The 25031-nt window shown below is 42.3% G+C and overlaps 2 protein-coding genes across 2 annotated transcripts in view; one reads left to right on the top strand and one right to left on the bottom strand.

The window, feature by feature from the left end:
* Positions 1–19583, bottom strand: part of dus4l (dihydrouridine synthase 4-like (S. cerevisiae)) — a 107501-nt gene extending 87918 nt beyond the window's left edge. The window contains exons 1-6 of the mRNA XM_068059646.1: positions 19274–19583; positions 19042–19163; positions 16878–16995; positions 9510–9632; positions 4096–4322; positions 1023–1269 (exon numbers count right to left, since the gene is read on the bottom strand). Coding sequence (XP_067915747.1) covers positions 1023–1269; positions 4096–4322; positions 9510–9632; positions 16878–16995; positions 19042–19163; positions 19274–19383 — 947 coding nt within the window. The 5' untranslated portion in view covers positions 19384–19583. The remainder of the gene's footprint in view (positions 1–1022; positions 1270–4095; positions 4323–9509; positions 9633–16877; positions 16996–19041; positions 19164–19273) is intronic.
* Positions 19584–19751: 168 nt separating this feature from the next.
* cog5 (component of oligomeric golgi complex 5) overlaps positions 19752–25031 on the top strand; it is a 204208-nt gene continuing 198928 nt past the window's right edge. The window contains exon 1 of the mRNA XM_068059080.1: positions 19752–19895. Within this exon, the coding sequence (XP_067915181.1) occupies positions 19838–19895 (58 nt within the window). The 5' untranslated portion in view covers positions 19752–19837. The remainder of the gene's footprint in view (positions 19896–25031) is intronic.

Genomic DNA, 25031 nt, shown 5'->3' with positions numbered 1-25031 from the left:
ACCTGCTCTGCTCCATAGCCCCCAACACTTTGAGCCACTAAAGTGCCAGCATAACAAATCACCGCATATGACTATACTGATAGACTGATAATGTACATCAAAGGAAAGTCGGTCTGTTCATTCCTTTCTTCTGCAAGGTCTCTTTGGATTTTATCCTACGTTAAAACGTCTATGTTGAATGAAGTTTTCTTTTCACTTTCCGAGTATAAAAATCTTTCCAAAGCATATTCTTTTGGACATAAAGAAATACAATATACCCTTATTTTAAAATGTCTGAATATGTAGGCAATATTTTGAAACTTTTATGTTCAACTTTCCACATCTTGTTAAAATATTATGACTATACATAGGTTGCATGAAGGAATACACAGTATTTTCCATAAAATGGAACACAATCATAATTGTCACTTTGAGTGGTGAAAGCAACCTATTTTAAGTGTTTTTACAACAAACCTATGGTGACGTCCAATTTTTAAAAAATAAGCATCTGTGGATGTCATAAAAATGGCTTGAAAGACTGAAGTTCTCAACCTTACTTAAAAGATTGTTGATGTGAAATTTGATAAAGCAACTTACTATAAATTACAAAAGCAAAATACTGCAGGTGCTGGAAATCTGAAGTAAAAACAGAAAATGCTGGAAACACTCAGCAGGTCTGGCAGCCTCTGTGGAGAGAGAAACAGAGTTAATGTTTCAGGTCTGTGACCTGCCATTCTGATTCTGTTTCTCTCTCCACAGAGGCTGCCAGACCTGCTGAGTGTTTCCAGCATTTTCTGCTACAAATCACCTTGATTTGCAAGGTAATGTAGTTGTAACATTACATTTGGGGACAGTGACTGCTCCTTTATGCATGGAATTCTGGGTAATAGCTTGTAGTGTCATTGTAACTTCTGTTGTTTGCAATAGGTTTGCATTACCACATGCCACAGGGTTAAAAGTTGAATTTGCTTTTCCTTTCAAATCCTTTAACATGTTTTAAAATACGCCTATTATCACACTGATTAAAATTTTTTTTACAGTCTCATAAGCCATAATTGTCACCAAGATAATCTATAATAGCTGACGTACTTGACAGCACATTAAAGATTTTCTTCTCTTGCTTTGAAGTTATTCTTTCCAACATGTACATCAAATGGTGATGAAAACAAGTGTATGGTGTTCCATGCTCCAAAGCAATGTCAACCCAGTCCCGAACACACTGCAAAGGGGTTTCTTCATATCCTGCAAACATAGCAGGATTTGCTAAAAGGCCTCGTGCAACCATTACACCTGTATACAGTAAACACATGGAAATAATTTAAAACCAAACAAATTAAAGGCATGCTTGTACATTTTTGAGAAAAGTAAATTGACAAATTCACAACAGTCTCCTTGAGCAACAGGGTAAGATAATATAGCCCACGGATATGGTTAACAGCCAAAAAAAACCACACTGAGTGATATGGAAAGAGATTCATCTTGGTCAATTTTGCTGTCTTCCCCAAACAAGTGAGCAAACTCACGTCTCCCACAAGGACCTGATGCTCTACAATTGCAGCTAGTCTTCTGATTAATAAATGTGTTACGATTTTAATAAATTTAAGAAGTCCATGATTTTCTTGGTCTTGTACCCGTTTTAGTTAATGTATTTCTTGGCGAGGGTGGTGTAGTGATGAAAGTGGAGAAGCTATCGATTATGATATTCATGTTAAAATCTACAGTTACAGATGATCTATTTAACCTAACCTTGGACATGGTGTATTGGGTTTTTATTGTGAGGCATTGCAGCTGAGCACAATACTTCACTACTCGAACATCCAAACAAGTAAATCTTCAGCAAAAGCCACTGGATTGAGGTCAGGAGTGAGGACCTTGGCTGATTTTTCCCTTTCTTATCCAGAGTATGCTGAAACCAAATGTAATACTTCTACTGAGATTCAGTAAGTCATCACTGTCCAGGAAGTGACGATGGGACTTTACTTCTTCGTATGGATCAGTACCACAATATTCATTATATGAGCCCATGTAGCCATTTAGATAACTCAGCAGCATTTAAAATTAATAAAATCCTTTAAAGAAATTGGGTACTGTATTTGTAATATAACATTCCTTGTCTAAGAACTGCAGTTCCTAATTTTTTTTTTGTTCTTGGGATGTGGACAATACTAGGGGTTGTTCTCCTTACAGTAGAGAAGGTTGAAAGGAGATTTGATAGAGGTGTTTGGAATCATGAACGGTTTTGAAGGACTAAGTGGGAGAAATTGTTTCCAGTGACAGAATGGTTGGTGACCAGAGGACACGGATTTGTGGTGATTAGCAAAAGAACCAAAATGAGGAAACATTTTTTATGCAGCGAGTTGTTGTAATCTGGAATGCACCAACTGAAACGGTGATGGAAGCCAATTCAATAATAACAATCAATACAGATTTGGCTAAATACTTTAACGGAAAACAATTACAGGGCTAAGGGGAAAAAGCAGGGAAGTGTGACTGACTGGATAACACTACCAAAGAGCCAGCATAGGCAAGAAGGGCTGAATGTCCCAATTCAGTGCTACATGATTCAATTAAGACAATCCTAGTTGTCCAGAGATGATGCTGGGCCTTCTCCTCGAACTGCTGCAGTCCTTATGGTGAGGGTGTTCCAACAAGGGTTTTTGGTAGGGGATTTCAGTGTAGTAACACAGTGATGATGATGGAATAACAACATGTCAATCAGGATGTGTGAGTTAAGAAAATAAACTCAAACTGCATTTGGACTACCAAATGGAAACACATTTTCCATTGGCAGGTTTCTTCCTTGCCTAAAACAGTGCGTGTATACTGAGGAAAGAACAGTATTTAGTTCGACAAACACTAATTCGCATTTTGGGAAGATTATTTTTAAGGATATCTATAAGCAAAAGATCACCTGTCTATAAAAAAACTTCCAAAATCAGACATTAATTGGTGTAAGGAGACCTGATTTACAGAAATATTAAAACACGTTGTAACAAAATATTTCCTTCACAAAGAAAAATAATTTTTCAAATCTCTCATTCATTGTCCATAGCTATATTTAGATTGAAAGAAAAAAAGACATTTAGGCCAAAAAATACATTTTGGAATGGGCATGATGCCCATGAAAGATTCTGTACCAAAGGTGAAAATAGTAAAACTTTCAAAGTCACAAAGGAATTAGATAATAAAATAAGCCATTTTTAAGTAGCCCTATGTTTATACTATATTACAAAAACATTTCTGTATTTTTCTAATTGTGAATCTTCATTTAAAAAAAGAACATCCTTGAACAGAAATGTTTAAGTGAAAAATGAACTAACCCTCAAACAGAACTCAAGTGTCTGGTGAGGTGAATACATTGATAAATTTGGTCAAAAACACGCGAAAGCATTCCTCAATGGCTCAGTGCATTCAGTGTAAGTAGTAGAGCCATACATGGACAGAAAGGTTGAAGTTCAATCCCCAGACTGTGGGGAGTTAGCTAATCTTGGCTGGGTGGCATTAGGAATACTACAATTTCCCTCAATGTAACTGGTTTAGCAAGAAGAAAGAAAAACTATCAAGATTCCCACTCCTAATTGCCATTCAGTGATAGTTGCTGCAAGTGCACATATGGATGTTGGTGGCAAACAGGAACTCAGCTATGATGCTCCTGAAAATGACTTGCTTGCCAATGCTCCCCATCAAGGTTCATACATATACAATTGCTTGGGTAAGGGACTGGAGGAGAACTAGTTCCTGTGGAGGTATACTGCAGCAAGTTTATGTCTTCATGTAAGGAGAGATAGAATGAAAGAAAACTCCAAGAGAAAAAAAAATATGACAAAACCTAACTGTTTTGGGGTACAGGTTAATATTGACTGAAAGATGGGCAAAGAACATTAAAATTCAAACCCCACTACTGCTTCCAGTGGAGCAGAGGAAATATATAAGAGCTACCAATTCAAGTAACAAATATTGCATTAAAAGAGCTCGGTTATTAAAATTCTTCATGCAAAATGGCTGCTGTAAATTTTCCAATAGCTTTTTGAGATGGAAAATAAGTAGCCCATCAATAGAGATATATTTATTCAGGCAGTGCTTATGCTATAATTGTTAAATCTAAAGATTCCTTACCATCAATTCCTGTCAGCTGATGCACAAAATCAATATCTTTATTACTCCTTACATCTCCATTTGCTACTACTGGTATATTCAAATTTTCTTTAATAATCTTGATTGCATCATAGTGCACTGGTTGATGTCGCTCCTCTGTTGCTCTGCCATGAACAGTAATCCAAGAGATTCCAGCTGCCTCAACCTTCCGACAAAGATCAACAGTTTTTGCTAGGTCTTTGTGTATTCTGCAAGTAATATCAGAACAATTACGATTGAAACAATAGTTTATAGAGAGATACAGCACTGTAACAGGCCCTTCGGCCCACCAAGTCTGTGCCGACCAACAACCACCCATTTATACTAATCCTACATTAATCCCGTATTCCTTACCACATCCCCACCACCTACCTACACTAGGGGCAATTTACAATGGCTAATTTACCCATCAACCTGCAAGTCTTTGGCTGTGGGAGGAAACCAGAGCACCTGGCGGAAACCCACAGGCAGTACCCAGAACCGAACCTGGGTCGCTGGAGCTGTGAGGCTGCGGTGCTAACCACTGCGCCGCCCAGTGCCACTGTGTTGTAGTAAAATGTTATGTACAAAATGAAGTGGCTGAGAAACACATTCAATTAGCTTCTCACATTTTGAAGAAAACACCTCTGCTGGCAGTACAGTTTACTTAAATAGGATGTTTTTAGAAGCAATGAGTTTTGGTAGTTTCCTTATTAATACAGTAGGCCAACATTAGGCCAAACTGATTGCCAGACAATACATACAAACAATGGACAAGAAATTAATCTACTAGACAAGGCTTGCATCAGATATAACTAGATCAGATGTATATCTGACAATTTGTCAATGTATTGATAAGCAAACCAGTTGATACCTAAATATTGAGTTAGCCTTTAGCTCTTAAATGCCAGTAGTCCAGAGAAATTAGGCATTGGGCTAACTAGTTTTCATCTTTTGTGCCTGTGGTGTTGAAATAAACTTCAATATAACTTTAAAAATGCTATCCAAATGTTAGGAATGCATTCATTACTGTAGTAACAGCCTTAAATTATAAAATACCTAAATTTTTAAAATAGAACTTAAACAAATTTAGCACTTAAATAGTGTCCATCATTTAATTCCTTTTTTTCTTCTTTTCTCATTCCCTATTTCCCTTTTCTATTTTGATTGTTAACTTTAATTTGACTCTAAAGGCTGGCACACTAGTCAACTGAAAGATTCTTAGCCTTTGGAACTACGTAAAAAGTTATAAATAAGCATTTGGAAAGAAAATGTTGAGTGGCAGGGATGGGATGGGACGAAGGGAATTAACAAAACCATTAGTGGGCCGACAGATTGTCAAAATATAGATTTTTGCTATATATAGTACAGAGGTGATTTACCAAGATGTTGCCAGGGATGAGGGATTTCCGTTATGAGGAGAGGTTGAAAAAGTTAGGACTGTTCTCCTTAGAACAACAAAGGTTAAGATGATGAGAGGTAGAGTAGATAAAAAAAAAATCCTTCTGGCAAATGAGTCAATACCTAGAGGCTATAGATTTAAAATCATTGGCAAAGATCTAGTTGAGGGAGCAAGAGATATTTTTTCACTCAGTGTCGTCGGAATCTGGAATGCTCTACATGAAAAGGTGGTGGGCCCTGATTCCATAAATAACTTAAAAGGGAGTTGGATAGGTACTTGAGGATGAGGAACTTACAGGGTTATGGACAAAAAGTGGGGGCATGGTACTAAGCACAACTGCTTTTCAAAGAGCCAGCAAATGCATGATGGGCCGAATGGCTTCTCACTGTCCTGTATGTTGCTATGATTCTTGATACAGTCTATTCTAATCAATTCAATTGATTTTTGCTTGAATGTATTAAAATCCACCAATTCAGGAATTTAAATAAAACACAGATGCTGTTTTATTTTGTTAAGAACACTTCGAGTAAGCAGATAATTAAACAAATTAAAATTAAAATGAGACTGCAAGAATAATATTTAGGCTCGATTGATGACTCAGTTGCTAAGTTCAATGGGTAATACAGAACTGAACCACACGGGAGGAAAATTTCAACTTCGATCCCACATGTAGGCTAAGTTAGCTGTTGTTAACCAGATGGGGTTACAAACACAAAGTTTCAGCAACTTTCAGAGGGATGAAAACCCTGCAAAAGGTTGTTGCTACTGATCACTGTTCAGTGACTAGCTCATGCTAGACAAGTTAGGATCAAATTTGTCTGGTTTGTCCTCTTATTGTTGAAACTGTTCTACTAAGACTGAATGGTCATCTATCGAATATCCTTAAGGACATAAGAAATAGTAGCAGGAGAAGGCCATATGGCCCCTTGAGCCTGCTCCGCCATTCAATAAGATCATTCAATAAGGCTGAACTTCTACATCAACACCACTTTCCTGTCCTATTCCCATATTTCTTGATTCCCTTAGTGCCCAAAAATCTATCAATCTCAGTCTTGAATATGGAGTAGAGAATTACAAAGATTCACAACCATCTGAATGCAGCAATTTCTCTTTATCTCAGTTGAAAGTGGCCGACCCCTGATCTAAAGGCTATGACCCCTGTCCCTTAAACATCTCTCCAGGTCTAGACCCAGTTAAGCCATCAAAGAATTTTATACATTTCAATGGGATCACCTTTCATCCTTCTGAACTCCAGAGAATACAGGCCCATTCTACACAGTCTCTCCTCATAAGGCAGCCCTCTCATCTCAGGAATCAATCTAACGAACCTTCGTTACACGCCCTCGAAGGTAAGGAGACCAATACTGTACACAGTACTCCAGGTGTGGTCTAACCAAAGAACTACCTAATTGTAGCAAGACTTACTGTTATACTCCAACTCCTTGTATTAAAGACAAATATACCATTTGCTTTCCCAACTGCTTGCTAACTTTCTGTGACTTATGTATGAGCACACCTAAATCCCCCGGAAAACCAACATTTACGAAACAGGTGAGCTGCGAGTTACTCTTGACATGAAGGCAGAATTTGACCCTGCGTGATATCAAGGAGCTGTCATAAAATTGAAGTCAATGGGAATCAGATGGAAAATCTCCACTGGCTGGAGTTATACCTAGCACAAAGAAAGATGGCTGTGGGCCGGAATTTTACCAGGCCTTTAGCGATGGGCTGGGCAGACTGGCAAAATGGCGCGGGAAGGCACAGGTGGCAGGAAAAGGGTGCCTGACAGCTTCCTGCCGTCATGCCATTTTGCCAGTGGTGGAGAAGGTGGCAGATCGGCCACCTGCCAGGAGCCAACTGAGCGACTTGAGTGGCAAATAAGGGCCACCCTACCTCCGTAGGTATTTTGCTCGTGTCGGGTTGGGGGGGGGGGGGGGGGTGCAGCTGCTGCGTGGGGAGGGACGTCCTCCCAGCGGGCTCCGGGGGGGCGAGGGGACCCATCTCTTTAGGAACTCTATGGTCCATGGAGGGCCCCCCTACCCCTGCAGCAACAGCGTTGCTTGTACCCCATGCCCACCCCCACCCCAATCGCCAGGGCCTGCCTGTCTAGCCCCTTTGTCTTCCAGCTTACCACTTACTTACCACACTTTGCGGGTGCCTCAGCCATTGAAGCGCCCTCTGCTTGCAGATGCAGCCTCAGCAATGGCCACCTCTAGTGCAGGTGCGGCTAAGGCTGCTGGCCCTCAACAAGGGCAGCAGGTGCACTGAAACACGACCACCTGCAAATTCCCCTCCAAGTCACACATCATCCTGAATTGGAAATATATTGCCATTTCTTCATTGTTGCTGGGTCAAAATCCTGGAACATCCACCTCACAGCACTGTGGGTGTACCACACAGACTGCAGCGGTTCAAGAAGGCGGCTCAGCACAACCTTCTCAAGGCCAATTAGAAATAGGCAATAAATTCTGGCCTTGCCAGTGATGCCCACATCCCAGGAACAAATTGAAAAAAAAACTCTTCCTATTTACATACTTGGAGAAACTTTGACAATCTATTTTTTATATTTCTTGGTAGTTTACCCTCATATTCTATTCTCTCCCTCTTCATCAATTACTTGGTCACCCTTGGTTGATTTTTAAAACCTCGCAACATTGTAAACCTTTTGTTAATCTATTACTATCCCCAAGTTCTGTATTTAGCCATGGTTGTACCACGTTTCCAGTGAAGTTTTTATTTCTCAAAGGAATTAATATTCATTGAGAATTACAATTTATATTTAAAATGTTTGCCATTGCTTATCTACTGTCATATCTTTTAATATAATTTTCCAATCTACCTCAGCCAACCTCACCTCTCATACCTTCGTAATTTTTAAAGATGTTTTTTTTGTTATATTCTCCTTTAATTTCCCAAGTTATAATCTGTCCACAACGAATAATTGAGGGGTCTATAAACTACTACTAACAGTGTTTTCTGTCCTTTGTTATTTCTTAGCTCCACCCATACTGATTCTATTTGCTGATTTTCTGGGTTAAGATCTCTTCTCCGAACCACCTTTATCTCATTCTTTATCAGGGCTAGCCAACCTACTTTTCCAAAAATCAAGTTCCCTGCAATATTTAGTTGCCAACCTTGGTCACCCTTTAACCATGTCTCAGTAATGACTACTAGATCAAATTCATTTATCTCTATTTGCGCCATTAATTTGTCTATCTTGTTACGAATGCTTTGTGCATTCAGACGTAGTGCCTTTAATTTTAACTTTTTACTATTTTTCGCGAATTTGGTCTTAGTCACTCTATTACTGTTATTGAACTCTGTCCCTTCCTGACACAATCTGTCTATAGCCTTGACTTTTCTCATTACACTTAAAAATTTCCCCTTGTCTGAATCCTCCTTTTCCCTTGTACTTCCATTATACACTTTTTAAAAATTCTTGAGGTTGTTTGACTTCTTCTTCTCTTTACATTTTGGAAATCTTTGAAGACTTTTTTGCTGTGCCGGCTGCTTTTTGTATTGCCAACCACCTTCTGATGAATTATAACAGAGTTATGAACAATTTGTACGACAGAGTTAAATTGAGAAGGGCAATTATGTTTAGAATATAATTAACAAGCAAAATAACACCCCCCACCCCCAACATTTCACCATCACGGTATAATGATGGTGGCTGCAAACTAAAAAAGTTTGAAATTTTAACAAAGAACATTTTAATGATGAATGTGTAAGGCAAAGGAACTATGTTCTGCAGAGTTCATAGGAAAATTTGCTTTCTGGCAACTTAAATTCCTATTTCTTATATGGGGAAGATACTGCTACAACTGTACTTTGGTAATATGGTTTCATGCTGTGAATAAAGAATGTTAAATGAAGGTCTCCCTGTAAAAGATCAAATTTATATCAATCCTAGCTGTCCTCGAGCAGTCCAACATCATCCAAGTATATATCTGTAAAATAATCATGTAATTTGAAAGCTGATGTTTTATTGTATTTGCATGACTATAGTATTTACCTTATCTTAATGGAGACGGAAAAATTAGGACATTCCACTTGATTCCTGACCTGACGCACCATGTCCTGAACTAGTTCTGGTTTATTTATTAGGCAAGCACCATATCCTTCTGCCATTGCCCACCTGCAAGAATATTGAAATATATGTTGTGGGTCCTACAACATTAGCAATCTAACAAATTAACTGAAAAGTTGGTAGATGTGGCTCATAAATTTGATTTTTTAAAATGCAGCTAAATAGACAAAAATTTAAGCAAAGCAGCAGATTTTACACACTTGTACCAAATACAATAGGAAGCAAAGTGCAAAGACGTTGTGAAGAGGTAAAAGACAACATAAAACTAAAAGAAGCATACAAAATGCAAAAAAGGGCACAGATCCTGGTGAGCGAACGAGATACAAAGAACAGCAAAGGGTAATAAAACAAATATTAAGAGCTATTAAAAAGGGATGAAAAGAAACTTGTAAAGTTTTAAAATCAAGAGAAACATTTTTTACAATTCTGTTGAGGAAAAGAAGGTGGCCAGGAACAATGTAGCCCCCATGAAAACTGTTAACAGTGATATTGTCAATGAAAATAAGGAAATGGTGGACATGCTGAATAATTACTTTGTATTTACAGTAGAGGAACAGGGTAGCATGCCAGACATCCTAAGGAAACTAACATTGAATGAGGGATAGGGACTCACCAAAATTAACCTAAACAAAATAACAGTAATGCAGAAAATAATGGCACTAAAGAGTGAAACCCACCATGGCTAGATGGTTTACGACCCAGGGTTTTAAAAGAAGTAGGTCAGAACATTGCAGATGCCCTAACTATAATCTTCCAAAGTTCCCTCAATTTTGGAACCGTTCCTTTAGTTGGAAAATTGCATGTCACTCTGCTATTTAAGCAAGGTGACAGAGGGAAACCAGGGAATTATAGACCAGTTAGCCTAAACTCTGTTGTTGAGAAATTACTAAAGTCTATAATTAAGGAAAAAGTGACTGAACACCTTAAAATTTTTCAGCTGATCAGAGACAGCCAGCATGGATTTGTCAAGCGTAGGCATGCCTGGTGAACCCAACAGAATTTTTTGAACAGGTGACTAAAATTGAAGGCAAATTATTGACCTGGTAGGAAACAGAATGAATGGCAGGAGACAGTAGGGATAATGGGCAGATACTCTACTTGGCAGACTGCGAGTCATGGTGTCCCGCAAGGATCTGTTTTGGGGCTTCAACTATTCACTGTAATTATTAACGGCTTAGATGATGGGATAGAAAGCCACATATCCAGGTTTGCCAATGACTCAAAGATAGGTGGCAATGCAAGACATGTAGATGGAAGCATAAAATTACAAAAAGATATTGAATGAGTAAAACTGTGGCAAGTTTATTTCAAAGTAGGCAAATGTGAGGTCATCCACTTTGGACCTAAAAATAATAGAAGAGAGTACTTTCTAGATGATTAAAAGTTAGAAACACTGAAGGGCCAAAGAGACTTATGGAGACCAGGTATATAGATCATTAAAATGTCATGAACAGGTACAGAAAATAATCAAAAAGGCTAATGGAATGCTGGCCTTTATATCTAAGCACTAGAATATAATGGGGTAGAAGTTGTGCTTCAGCTATACAAAGTACTGGTTAGGCCACACCTGAAATACTATGAAAAGTTCTGGGCACTATACCTTAGGAAGGATATATTGGCCTTGGAGGGGGTGCAGTGTAGATTTACCAAAATGATAGCTGGACTCCAAGAGTTACATAACCGGAACAGATTACACAAACGAGGGTTGCATTCCTAGAATTTAGAAGGCTAAGGGATGATTTGAATGAAATTTCAAGATGTTAAGGGAAACAGATAGGGTGAGTAAATAGAAACTATTTCTGCTGGTTGGGAAGTCTAGGACTAGTGGTCATTGTCTAAAAATTCAAGTCAGACCTTTCAGGAGTAAACACTTCTACACACAAAGGGCAGTAGAAGTTTTGAATTCTCTTCCACAAACAGTAACATCCCAGTATTAGCTGTAAGTCAGGAAATGGAAGTGAGGGAGGAAAGCAAGAAAATTACAATCATCAGGAAAGTGGTATTGAACAAATTGTTGAAGCTGCGGGCTGACAGGTCCCCAGGTCGTGATGGACTTCATCCTAGGGTGTTAAAAGAAGTGGCTAGTGAGATAGTTGATGTGTTAGTTCTAATTTTCCAAAATTCCCTAGATTCGGGGAAGGTTCCGTTAGATTGGAAAATAGCGAATGTAACTCCTTTATTCAAAAAGGGAGGGAGACAGAAAGCAGGAAACTACAGGCCAGTTAGCTTAACATCTGTCTTACGGAAAATATTAGAAGTTATTATTAAAGACGTTATAGCAGGGCATTTAGAAAATTTCAAGATAATTAGGCAGAGTGAACATGGTTTTGTGAAAGGGAAATCATGTTGAACCAATTTATAGGAGTTCTTTGAGGGAGTTACATATGCAGTAATAAAGGGAAACTGGTGGATGTACTGTACTTAGATTTCCAGAAGGCATTTGATTGGTGCTACATCAAAGGTTATTGCAGAAAATAAAAGCTCATGGTATAGGGTGTAACATATTGGTATGGATAGAAGATTGACTAGCTAACAGGAAACAGAGAGTAGGCATAAATGGGTCATTTTATGGTTGGCAAGATGTAACGAGTGGTGTGTCACAGGGATCTGTGCTGGGGCCTCAACTTTTTACAATTTATATAAATGACTAAGATGAAGGGACTGAAGGTATGGTTGCTAAATTTGCTGGTGACACAAAGATAGGGAGGAAAGTAACATGTGAAGAGGACATAAGGGTGCTACAAAGGGATATAGATAGGTTAAGTGAGTGGACAAAGACTTGGCAAATGGAGTATAATCGGGGAAAGTGTGAAATTGTCCACTTTGGCAGGAAGAATAAAAAAGCATATTATCTAAATGGTGAGAGATTATAGAGCTCAGAGATGCAGAGGGATCTGGTTGTCCTACTGCATGAATCGCAAAAGGTTAGCATGCAGATACAGCACGAAATTAGGAAAGCTAATAGAATGTTATTGTTTATCGCGAGGGGAAATGAAGACAAAAGTAGGGAGGTTATGCTTCAGCTATACAGGGCATTGGTGAAACCACATCTGGAGTACTGTGTACAGTACTGGCCTCCTTATTTAATGAAGGATGTAAATGCGTTGGAGGCAGTGCCTTTGCCTTTGTCGGTGGGAGAGGTCATCGCACCTCACTGGACAGCTACCGCCCGCCTCAAACCGGGCAGCCCCCGGTCAATAAGGTTCTGTCCAGCCACAGTCCACCTGCTTCAATGGGTGCTTGGAGCTCAGGGTCACTGCCCGAAAGGTGGACTGCAACACCGCACCAAACAACATGAAAAAAGGAAAGAAGGTACCAGCCCTTCGCTTTGCAAGCTGGAACGTCAGAACTATGTGTCCTGGCCTGTCGGAAGACCTTACACAAATCAACGATTCTCGGAAGACCGCCATCATTAACAACAAGCTCAGTAGACTCAATGTAGACATTGCAGCACTTCAGGAGACACGCCTCCCCGCGAGTGGATCTCTAACAGAGCAAGACTACATCATCTTCTGGCACGGCAGGGATCCTGAAGAACTAAGACAGCATGGAATGGGCTTCGCCATCAGAAACTCCTTGCTCAGCATGATAGAGCCTCCCTCAAATGGCTCGGAACGCATACTGTCCATCCGACTGCTCACCACCTCTGGTCCAGTACACCTACTCAGCATCTATGCTCGAACACTCTGCTCCCCACCTGAAGCTAAAGACCAGTTCTACGAGGAACTCCATAACATCATTAGCAGCATCCCCAACACCGAACACCTGTTCCTGCTGGGGGACTTTAATGCCAGGGTTGGGGCCGACCATGACTCATGGCCCTCCTGCCTTGGGCGCTATGGCGTTGGAAGGATGAATGAGAATGGGCAGAGACTGCTTGAGTTGTGTACCTATCATAACCTCTGCATCACCAACTCATTCTTTCACACTAAACCCTGTCACCAGGTTTCATGGAGGCACCCAAGATCGCGTCGTTGGCACCAGCTAGACCTCATCATCACAAGGTGAGCCTCCTTAAACAGTGTTCAAATCACACGCAGCTTCCAGAGTGCGGACTGCGACACCGACCACTCCCTGGTGTGCAGCAAGGTTAGACTCAGACTAAAGAAGTTGCATCACTCCAAGCAGAAGGGCCACCCGCGCATCAACACGAGCAGAATTTCTCATCCACAGCTGTTACAAAAATTTCTAAATTCACTTGTAACAGCCCTTCAAAACACTCCCACAGGGGATGCTGAGACCAAGTGGGCCCACATCAGAGACGCCATCCATGAGTCAGCTTTGACCACCTACGGCAAACGTGCGAAGAGAAATGCAGACTGGTTTCAATCTCATAATGAAGAGCTGGAACCTGTCATAGCCGCTAAGCGCACTGCACTGTTGAACTACAAGAAAGCCCCCAGCGAGTTAACATCCGTGGCACTTAAAGCAGCCAGAAGCACTGCACAAAGAACAGCCAGGCGCTGCGCAAATGACGACTGGCAACACCTATGCAGTCATATTCAGCTAGCCTCAGACACCGGAAACATCAGAGGAATGTATGATGGCATTAAGAGAGCTTTTGGGCCAACCATCAAGAAGATCGCCCCCCTCAAATCTAAATCAGGGGACATAATCACTGACCAACGCAAACAAATGGACCGCTGGGTTGAGCACTACCTAGAACTGTACTCCAGGGAGAATGCTGTCACTGAGACCGCCCTCAATGCAGCCCAGCCTCTACCAGTCATGGATGAGCTGGACATACAGCCAACAAAATCGGAACTCAGTGATGCCATTGATTCTCTAGCCAGCGGAAAAACCCTGGGAAGGACAGCATTACCCCTGAAATAATCAAGAGTGCCAAGCCTGCTATACTCTCAGCACTACATGAACTGCTTTGCCTGTGCTGGGATGAGGGAGCAGTACCTCAGGACATGCGCGATGCCAATATCATCACCCTCGATAAAAACAAAGGTGACCGCGGTGACTGCAACAACTACCGTGGAATCTCCCTGCTCAGCATAGTGGGGAAAGTCTTTGCTCGAGTGGCTCTAAACAAGCTCCAGAAGCTGGCCGAGCGCGTCTACCCTGAGGCACAGCGTGGCTTTCGTGCAGAGAGATCGACCGTTGACATGCTGTTCTCCCTTCGTTAGATACAGGAGAAATGCCGCAACCAACAGATGCCCCTCTACATTGCTTTCATTGATCTCACCAAAGCCTTTGACCTAGTCAGCAGACGTGGTCTCTTCAGACTACTAGAAAAGATTAATGTCCACCAAAGCTACTAAGTATCATCACCTCATTCCGTGACAATATGAAAGGCACAATTCAACATGGCGGCACCTCATCAGACCCCTTTCCTATCCTGAGTGGCGTGAAACAGGGCTGTGTTCTCGCACCCACAGTCTTTGGGATTTTCTTCTCCCTGCTGCTCTCACATGCGTTCAAGTCTTCTGAAGAAGACATTTTCCTCCACACAAGATCAGGGGGCAGGTTGTTCAACCTTGCCAGTCTAAGAGCGAAGTCCAAAGTACGGAAAGTCCTAATCAGGGAACTCCTCTTTGCTGACGATGCTGCTTTAACATCTCACACTGAAGAGTGCCTGCAGAGTCTCATCGACAGGTTTGCGGCTGCCTGCAATGAATTTGGCCTAACCATCAGCCTCAAGAAAACGAACATCATGGGGCAGGACGTCAGAAATGCTCCATCCATCAATATTGGCGACCACGCTCTGGAGGTGGTTCAAGAGTTCACCTACCTAGGCTCAACTATCACCAGTAACCTGTCTCTAGATGCAGAAATCAACAAGCACATGGGAAAGGCTTCCACTGCTATGTCCAGACTGGCCAAGAGAGTGTGGGAAAATGGCGCACTGACACGGAACACAAAAGTCCGAGTGTATCAAGCCTGTGTCCTCAGTACCTTGCTCTATGGCAGCGAGGCCTGGACAACGTACTGGTGATAGTCAGCCAAGAGCGACGTCTCAATTCATTCCATTTTCGCTGCCTCCGGAGAATACTTGGCATCAGGTGGCAGGACCGTATCTCCAACGCAGAAGTCCTCGAGGTGGCCAACATCCCCAGCTTATACACACTACTGAGTCAGCGGCGCTTGAGATGGCTTGGCCATGTGAGCCGCATGGAAGATGGCAGGATCCCCAAAGACACATTGTACAGCGAGCTCGCCACTGGTATCAGACCCACCGGCCGTCCATGTCTCCGCTTCAAAGACGTCTGCAAACGCTACATGAAGTCCTGTGACATTGATCACAAGTCGTGGGAGTCAGTTGCCAGCGTTCGCCAGAGCTGGCGGGCAGCCATAAAGGCGGGGCTAAAGTGTGGCGAGTCGAAGAGACTTAGCAGTTGGCAGTAAAAAAGACAAAAGCGCAAGGGGAGAGCCAACTGTGTAACAGCCCCGACAAACAAATTTTTCTGCAGCACCTGTGGAAGAGCTTGTCACTCTTGAATTGGCCTTTATAGCCACTCCAGGCGCTGCTCCACACACCACTGACCGCCTCCAGGCGCTTACCCATTGTCTCTTGAGATAAGGAGGCCAAAAGAAAAAGAAATAGAAATGTGTTGGAGGCAGTACAGAGAAGGTTTACTAGACTAATACCTGGAATGGGCGGGCTGTCTTACAGGGAAAGATTGGACAGGCTAGACTTGTATCCACTGGAATTTAGAAGAGTAAGAGGTGACTTGATTGAAACCTATAAGATCCTGAGGGATCTTGACAGGGTGGATGTGGAAAGGATGCTTCCCCTTGTGGGAGAATTTAGAACCAGGGGTCACTGTTTAAAAATAAGGGGTGGCCCATTTAAGACAGAGATGAGGAGAAATTTTTTCTCTCAGAGGGTCGTGGGTCTTTGGAATTCTCTCCTCAAAAGGCAGTGGAAGCAAAGTCTTGGAATATTTTTAAGGCAGAGGTAGATAGATTCTTGATAAGCAAGTGGGTGGAAGGTTATTGGGGGTAGGTTGAAATGTGGAGTAATCAGTTCAACCATGAACTTATTGAATGGCAGAGCAGGCTTGAAGGGCCGCTTGGCCTACTCCTGCTCCTAATTCGTATGTTCGTATGTAACTGACGCTACATTCATTGTTAATTTTCAATCTGAGATGATGGCGTTTTGTTAAAGGTCTTAAGGGATATGGAGAAAAGGCGGGTATATGCAGTTAGGTCGCAGCCATGTTCTCACCGAATGGCAGAACAGGCTCAGGGGCTAAACGGCCTACTCCAGTTCCTATGTTTCTATCAACAATGTAACTTCCAACGCTTACAGAAGCAGAATGATTACTCTTAAGTTTATCTTACCTTTGCGGACAACCACAGTTCAAGTCAACACCATCTGCAAATGGAGAAACTATACAAGCAGCATCAGCTAGATCCTGTGCATGATTAGCAGCAAACTGCACAACCAGTGGATGATCAACTGTCAAAATAAAGTGCATGACTTGTCACAGTAGAGTTTTCTAGCCTTTTCTCCTGATAGGAATCAGGATAATGGCCTGTCCACATAAAAAGAGACTTTGTACAGAAACAACCTAGAGCAGGATCTGCTGGATGTAAAGTGGTGAAAGATGTGGCTTGCCTCATGATTCTATGTGTCATTAGGCACAAAGTAGATGAAGAACTTTCACATTTGGGCGGCACAGTGGTTAGCACCGCAGCCTCACAGCTCCAGCGACACGGGTTCAATTCCGGGTACTGCCTGTGTGGAGTTTGCAAGTTCTCCCTGTGTCTGCGTGGGTTTCCTCTGGGTGCTCCGGTTTCCTCCCACATGCCAAAGACTTGCAGGTTGATAGGTTAATTGGCCATTATAAATTGCCCCTAGTATAGGTAGGTGGTAGGGAAATATAGGGACAGGTGGGGATGTAGTAGGGATATGGGATTAGTGTAGGATTAGTATAAATGGGTGGTTGATGGTCGGCACAGACTCAGTGGGCCGAAGGGCCTATTTCAGTGCTGTATCTCTAAACTAAACTAAACATTCATGTTCTTCCTCTGTCAGCTGCACTCCTAAGTATAAATGACCGTAGCTGCAGTGAACCACTGGCATAGTAAACGTATTTAAATGTAATATAGAAGCAAAATACTGCAGATGCTGGAAATCTGAAATAAAATCAGAAAGTGCTGGTCACAGACCTGAAACGTTAACTCTGTTTCTCTCTCCACAGATGCTGCCTGACCTGCTGAGTATTTCCAGCACTTTCTGTTTTTATATTTAAATATAAGTATATAAACCTTTTGGATGAAGTAGCTCGTATCATACAAGCTGAACATGAGGATCTACACTCCTCTGCCACCAAGCCAGCAGATTCCAGTTGGCCTATTGAGAAAGAATTGCTTTTATTTCACTCCTTTCACGTCCTTAGGATATCTTAAGGTGCTTTACAATCAATGAAATACTTTCAAAAGTCATCAATGTTTTGATGCAGACAATTGCTGCAACCAATGTCCACAACAAGAACTACCAAACAACAAATGAGATAAATGCCAAGGCAATCTAATTTAGTACTGTTGGCTGAAGGAAAAATGTCAGCCAGGACACCAGGAGAACTCTCATGCTCTTCAGCAAATAGTGGCTTGAGGTAGGGCCTTGATTTAACTTTCTCATCCAAAACAGGCACCTATGATAACGTAATAGTCATTTTCTTTTGGGCCTCCTTATCTCGAGAGACAATGGATACGCGCCTGGAGGTGGTCAGTGGTTTGTGAAGCAGCGCCTGGAGTGGCTATAAAGGCCAATTCTGGAGTGACAGGCTCTTCCACAGGTGCTGCAGAGAAATTTGTTTGTTGGGGCTGTTGCACAGTTGGCTCTCCCCTTGCGCCTCTGTCTTTTTTCCTGCCAACTACTAAGTCTCTTCGACTCGCCACAATTTAGCCCTGTCTTTATGGCTGCCCGCCAGCTCTGGCGAATGCTGGCAACTGACTCCCACGACTTGTGATCAATGTCACACGATTTCATGTATAAAGTATCTAAATTATAGGCCAAATTGCCTGATTTGGGCTCATATTTTCTTGATAAATAAATGCTTCAGATCGAATGCGGGATAGGGAGCAATTAAAAATGCAATTAACAGGGAAAAATGGTTTGAGAAGCAAGAACTATGTCACTTTAATCTCAAAACGTTTTTAAAAGTGATAACGTGAGTAAATACCAGAGGCTGTAGTTCAAGTCCTATTCTCATCCACAAACAATGTAGAAACAACATTAATGTGTAATCTTTATGACGGAAATAGCTATAGCTTAAAAAAACCCTGTAAATGTTTCCTGCTCCTTTTAAAACTTTTTAATTTTAAGGTAAATACTGTATTGTATTCAGTACTGAAAATCAAACACCGTTCTTTTGACAGAAGGCATATTCAGCAAGACGCAAATCGAAAGAAAAGCTGTTTTAAAATTTTGGAGAGGAAACATTTGCTTTCATAACATTGGCCACAAGTAAAATAAATGCAAGTCAAAAATATACGTTACCATAGTTTGTTGTGAATTCACTGTCTCTGGCCTTGCCGGATCTCAGGAAAGCTGAAGCAATGATCATTGGGGTAAAACACAGTTCACAGTCATATTTTCTGACGAGTGATCTAAATGCCAACCTAAGAGGATAATGGCAGAGAGGCTCTTAAGTACATTAAGCAAACCAAAAAATGCACAAAATGATGAAGCACTGTTGCCATGTCACAGTTGTTGGGGCTGTAGCACTCACTTCGAATATCGTACCATGGGAGCACAAATCTTTACAACGTGACCAGGCTGAAACAAATCGACCAGGCATCTTCGTTGCCAAGATCGGGCGGGCAAGTATTCACCGTTCATGGAAATTCCTCGTACCGAACCACACACGATCACCTCTGGGTAAAACGACTTGGAGGAGGGAATAAAAACTATCTGCTATCAATGACTATAACCCTCGTTTCTCCACCACCCTGTGAACTCACAAACCTAACAGCACGCAACACGGCCTTCACCTCTCACTTTTGACCTACGGCCTCCACCTGGTTCTGCTGAGCTGCCTGCCGCCTCACTCTTCGCCCAGTCACCTGTGATTGGCTGTCGGTGCTGCGAGCCTCCAGAGACCCCCTGTGATTGGCTGTCGGTGCAGTGAGACGCCCCCGAACCTATTTGTGATTGGTTGTTGGTGCCGCGAGCAATTCCACCTCTCCCCCCTCCCCCGACCAATTAACCGTTTCTTCGTGTGATTCTGCTGAGTTCTACAGTTGTGCGCGTCTCCAGATCAGTAGGCCGCGCGCTAGCGTTGACGTCTTCCAATATGGAAGGAAGTGGAACCATTTCGGTGCGGGATTCGGTAAAGGAACTGCTTCTGGATGGTAAGGGACTGGCAGTGTGGAGATACTGCGGCAGTACTCACCCACATTTGCCAAAACACAGTGCTGTGGGGGTGGGGAATGCGTGCTATTTAATAAGGTGCAAGCCTTTGGCCCGCTTTTTCCACAAGCATAAGCTCCAATATTTTTGACTACTTATTTTTTGTGACAATACGTTGTTCAACACATTTTGAATTATTGCTGGATGGGGGAGGGGAAGAGTGTAAATAAATTAAAATAGAGAATGCTGGAAATGCTTCTCGGATCAGGCAGCATCCCTGGAGAGAAAAACCGAGTTAACGTTACAGACCTTTGATAAGAACTGGCAAAGGTGAGAAATGTAATAGGTTTTGAGCAAGTGAAAAGGGAGGGGGCGGGGGGAAAGAAGAATAAAAAGGAAGGTCTGTAATAGGGTGGAGGGCAGGAGACGTTAGATGGCAAAAGGTTTCCTGGTACAAAGCCACGTAAGGAAACAAATAAAAGCAAAATACTGCAGATGCTGGAAATCTGAAATAATGAAGAAAGGTCACAGAACTGAAACGTTAGCTCTGCCTCTCTCCACAGATACTGCCAGACCTGCTGAGTATTTCCAACACTTTTTGTTTTTTCGGGAAACAGGATGAGGTGTAGATGGTAGTATAAAAGTTGTCTAAACACAAAGTACATTGTCCCAATGAATTTCGATGCAAGCTTGATGAGCAGTACCTCATCTTTTGACTGGGCACTTTACAGTCTCAACATTGAGTTCAGCAATTTTAGGTGATAACCTCTGCTCCATTTTATTTTCCTTTTTTGCTGGTTTCCCCCTCCCAATCTGCCCGTGTTTCTTAATCCCTTTATTTTGTCATGGAGTCATTTAGGGCCCATCGTGTCCATGCCAGCTATCCATGCAGCTGTCAGTCCCATTCCTCGACTTGATCTCTATAGCCCTGCAAGTCTGTTTCTCTCAAGTGGCCATCCAACTTCCTGTTGAAGTCATTGATCATCTCTGCTTCCACCGCTCTTGTGGGCAGAGAGTTCCAGGTCATTACCACCTGCTGTGTAAAAAAAAAAAGAAGTGCTTTCTCACATTCCCCCTGCATCTTTTGTCCACAGCTTTCAATCTGTGCCCTCGTCCTTGTACTATTTTTTAATGGGAAGAATTTTTCCTTGTCTGTCTGACTTATCTAAACTTGTCATAATCTTTTACACTTGTATTGAATCTCCCCTCAATCTCCTTTGTTTAAAGGCGAACAACCCCAGTTTTTCCAACCTAACCTTGTAACTAAAATCCTCCATTCCTGGAATCATTCTGGTAAATCTCTTCTGCACCCCTGTGAAGTTATCCACTATGATAGGAAAAACAGAAATCCAGAGTATTTCTTAATTTCTTGGTACGATGAGAAGGAAAAGAGAAGCTTTTAGCAAATACAAGGAGAGCAAATCAACGGAAGCATTAGTGGAGTACAGAAAGTGTAGGGTGGAGCTTAAGAAAGCATTTAGGAGAGCAAATAGGGGATATGAAAAAGCTCCAGCTGGTAAAAGTAGGGAACAGTGGCGCAGTGGTTAGCACTGCAGCCTCACAGCTCCAGTGACCCGGGTTCGATTCTGGGTACTGCCTGCGCGGAATTTGCAAGTTCTCCCTGTGACATCGTGGGTTTCCGTCAGGTGCTCCGGTTTCCTCCCACAGCCAAAGACTTGCAGGTTGATAGGTAAATTGGCCATTGTAAATTGCCCCCAGTGTAGGTAGGTGGTAGAGGAATTGAGGGGATGTGGTAGGAATATGGGATTAATGTAGGATTAGTATAAATGGGTGGTTGATGGTCGGCACAGACTCGGTGGACCGAAGGGCCTGTTTCAGTGCTGTATCTCTAAATAAATTTAATTAAATAAATAAAAAAATCCCAAGATATTCTATAAGTATATCAATGGGAAGAGGATAACCAGGGAAAGAGTAGGACCCATTAGGGACCAAGGGGGGAATCTGTGGGTGGAGCCAGAGGACATTGGTAGGGTGTTGAATGAATACTTCATATCTGTCTTCACCCAAGAGAATGGGGATGTAGATATGGAACTCAGTGAGACACTGTGAGGTTCTTGAGCAAATTGTCATAGGGAGTGACAAGGTATTGGAGGTTTTGGCAGGCTTAAAAGTGTCCCAGGATGCTGTGGGAGGTGAAGGTGGAGATTTCAGAAGCTCTGACCCAAATTTTTAATCCCTCTCTGGCCATGGGGGAGGTGCCAGAGGACTGGAAAATAGCTGATGTGGTCCCACTATTTAAGAAAGGTTGTAGAGATAAGCCAGGGAACTACAGACCAGTGAGTCTCACGTCAGTGGTAGGGAAACTATTGGAGAAAATTCTGAAGGAGAGAATCTATCTCCACTTGGAGAGGCAAAATTTGATTAGGAATAGTCAGCATGGCTTTGTCAGAGGGAGGTCATGCCTAACAAATTTGATTGAATTTTTTGAGCATGTGACCAGGTGTGTAGGTGAGGGTAGTGCAGTTGATGTAGTTTACATGGATTTCAGCAAAGCTTTTGACAAGATCCCACATGGGAGACTTATCAAGAAAGCAAATGCACATGGGATACAGGGTAACTTGATAAGTTGGATTCAAAATTGGCTTAGCTGCAGGAGACAGAGAGTGATGACAGACGGCTGTTTTAGTGACAGAAAGCCAGTGTTCAATGGCGTACCACAGGGATCTGTGCTGGGTCCCCTATTGTTTGTCATTTATATAAACGACATAGATAACTATGTGGGGGTAGGATCAGTAAGTTCGCGGATGACACAAAGATCGACCGAGTGGTTAACAGTGAGGTTGAGTGTCTTGGGTTACAGGAAGATATAGCCGGGATGGTCAAATGGGCAGAAAAGTGGCAGATGGAATTTAACCCTGAAAAGTGTGAGCTGATGCACTTTGGAAGGAGTAATGTGACACGGAAGTATTCAGTGAATGGCCTGACACTGGGAAGTTCTGAGGAACAAAGGGATCGTGGCGTGTTTGTCCATAGATCTCTGAAGGCAGAAGGGCAGGTTAATAGGGTGGTGAAAAAGACATATGGGACACTTGTCTTTATCTATCGAGGCATAGATTACAAAAGCAGGGAGGTCATGTTGGAGTTGTATAGAACTTGGTAAGACCACAGCTAGAGTACTGTGTGCAATTCTGGTCGCCACATTATAGGAAGGATGTGATTGCACTGGAGGGGGTGCAGAAGCGATTCACCAGGATGTTGCCTGGGATGGAACATTTAAGCTATGAAGAGAGGTTGAATAGGCTTGGGTTGTTTTCGCTGGAGCAGAGAAGACTGAGGGGTGACCTGATCGAGGTGTACAAGATTATGAGGGGCATGGACACGGTGGATAGGGAGCAGCTGTTCCCCTTAGTTGAAGGGTCAGTTACGAGGGGACACAACTTTAAGGTGAGGGGAAGGAGGTTTAAGGGGGATTGGAGGAAGAACTTTTTTACCCAGAGGGTGGTGATGGTCTGGAATGCACTGCCTGGGAGGGTGGTAGAGGCGGGTTGCCTCACATCCTTTAAAAAGTACCTGGATGAGCACTTGGCACGTTATAACATTCAAGGTTATGGGCCAAGTGCTGGCAAATGGGATTAGGTAGACAGGTCAGGTGACTTTAATGCATCGGTGCAGACTCGATGGGCCGAAGGGCCTCTTCTGCACTGTATTATTCTGTGTTTCTGTGAAATGATGAGAGATTGAGAAGTGTTGATGTCCAAATATACCTGGGTGTCCTTGCTCATAAGTTACTGAAAGCTAACACAGGCGCAGCAAGCAATTAGGAAGGCAAATGGTATGTTGGCCTTTATTGCAAGAGGATTTGAGTTTGAGTACAGGAGTAAAGGTGTCTTGTTGCCACTGTATAGAGATTTGGTGAGACTGCACCTGGAATATTGTGTACAGTTTTGGTCTCCTTACCTAAAGAAGGATATACTTGCCATAGAGGGAATGCAATGAAGGTTCACCAGACTGATTCCTGGGATGGCGGGATTGTCCTATGAGGAGAGATTGAGGAGACTGGGCCTGTATTGTCTGGACTTTAAAAGGAGAGGTGATCTCATTGAAACATACAAAATTCGTACATGGCTCAACGGGGTAGATGCAGGAAGGATGTTTCTCCTGGCTGGGCCAGTCTCGAGCCAGGGGACACAGTCTCAGAATAAGAGGACTGAGAGGAGAAGGAATTTCTTTATTCAGGGTGGTGAATCTTTGGAATTCTCAACCCAAGAGGGTGGTGGAGGCTCAGTCATATTGAGTATGTTCAAGACAGCGATTGATAGATTTCTAGATATTAAAGATATCAAGGGATAAGGGGATAGTGCGGGAAAATGGCATTGAGGTAGAAGATCAGCCATGATCTAGTTGAATGGTGGAGCAGGCACGAGGGGCTTAATAGTCTACTCTTGCTTCAATTTCCTATGTTCTTTCTCAATGACCCTGCATCCTTCCTGAGGTGTGGTGACCAGAACTCAATGCCTCTATTTATGAAGCCCACGATCCCATTTGCTTTACTAATCACTCTCTCAATATGTCCAGCCACCTTCAAAGATCTTTGCACATGTACCCCCAGGTCCCTGTGTTCCTCCATATGCTTAGAACTGTCATTAAGTATACATTTCCCCTCCCTATTCCTTCTGCCAAAATACATCACCTCAATCTTGTCAGTATTAAATTCCATCTGCCACTTCTCCACCCATTCTGCTACTCTAAGTCCTGTTGCAGGACATTATGAGCCTCGCTGTTTGCCGCATCTCCAAGTTTGGTATCGTCAGCAAATTTTGAAATTCTACTCTGTATCGCAAGATCCAAGTAATTTATATACAGCAGAAAAAGCAGTGGTCCCAGCACTGACCCTTGGGAACATCACTGTCTACCATCCTCCAGTCTGAAAAGCAACCATTTACTACGACTTGCTGTTTTTTGTCCTTAAGCTAATTTTTTATTCAGTTGGGCACTGGCCCTCCTATTCCATGAACTTTAATTTTGTTTACCAGCTTATTATGTGGTACCTTATCAAATGCATTCTTAATCCATATAAACAATATGTACTGCATTCCTTTCATCAACCTTCTCTACTACTTCATCAAAAAATCCAATTAGCTTAATCAAGCATGATCTGCCTTTTACAACTCTCCATG

Source organism: Heterodontus francisci, chromosome 27 (assembly GCF_036365525.1).
Source record: "Heterodontus francisci isolate sHetFra1 chromosome 27, sHetFra1.hap1, whole genome shotgun sequence".
Lineage (NCBI taxonomy): Eukaryota > Metazoa > Chordata > Chondrichthyes > Heterodontiformes > Heterodontidae > Heterodontus > Heterodontus francisci.
The sequence above is the reverse complement of the archived record's forward strand: the minus strand, read 5'-3'. Positions and strand labels throughout refer to the sequence as shown.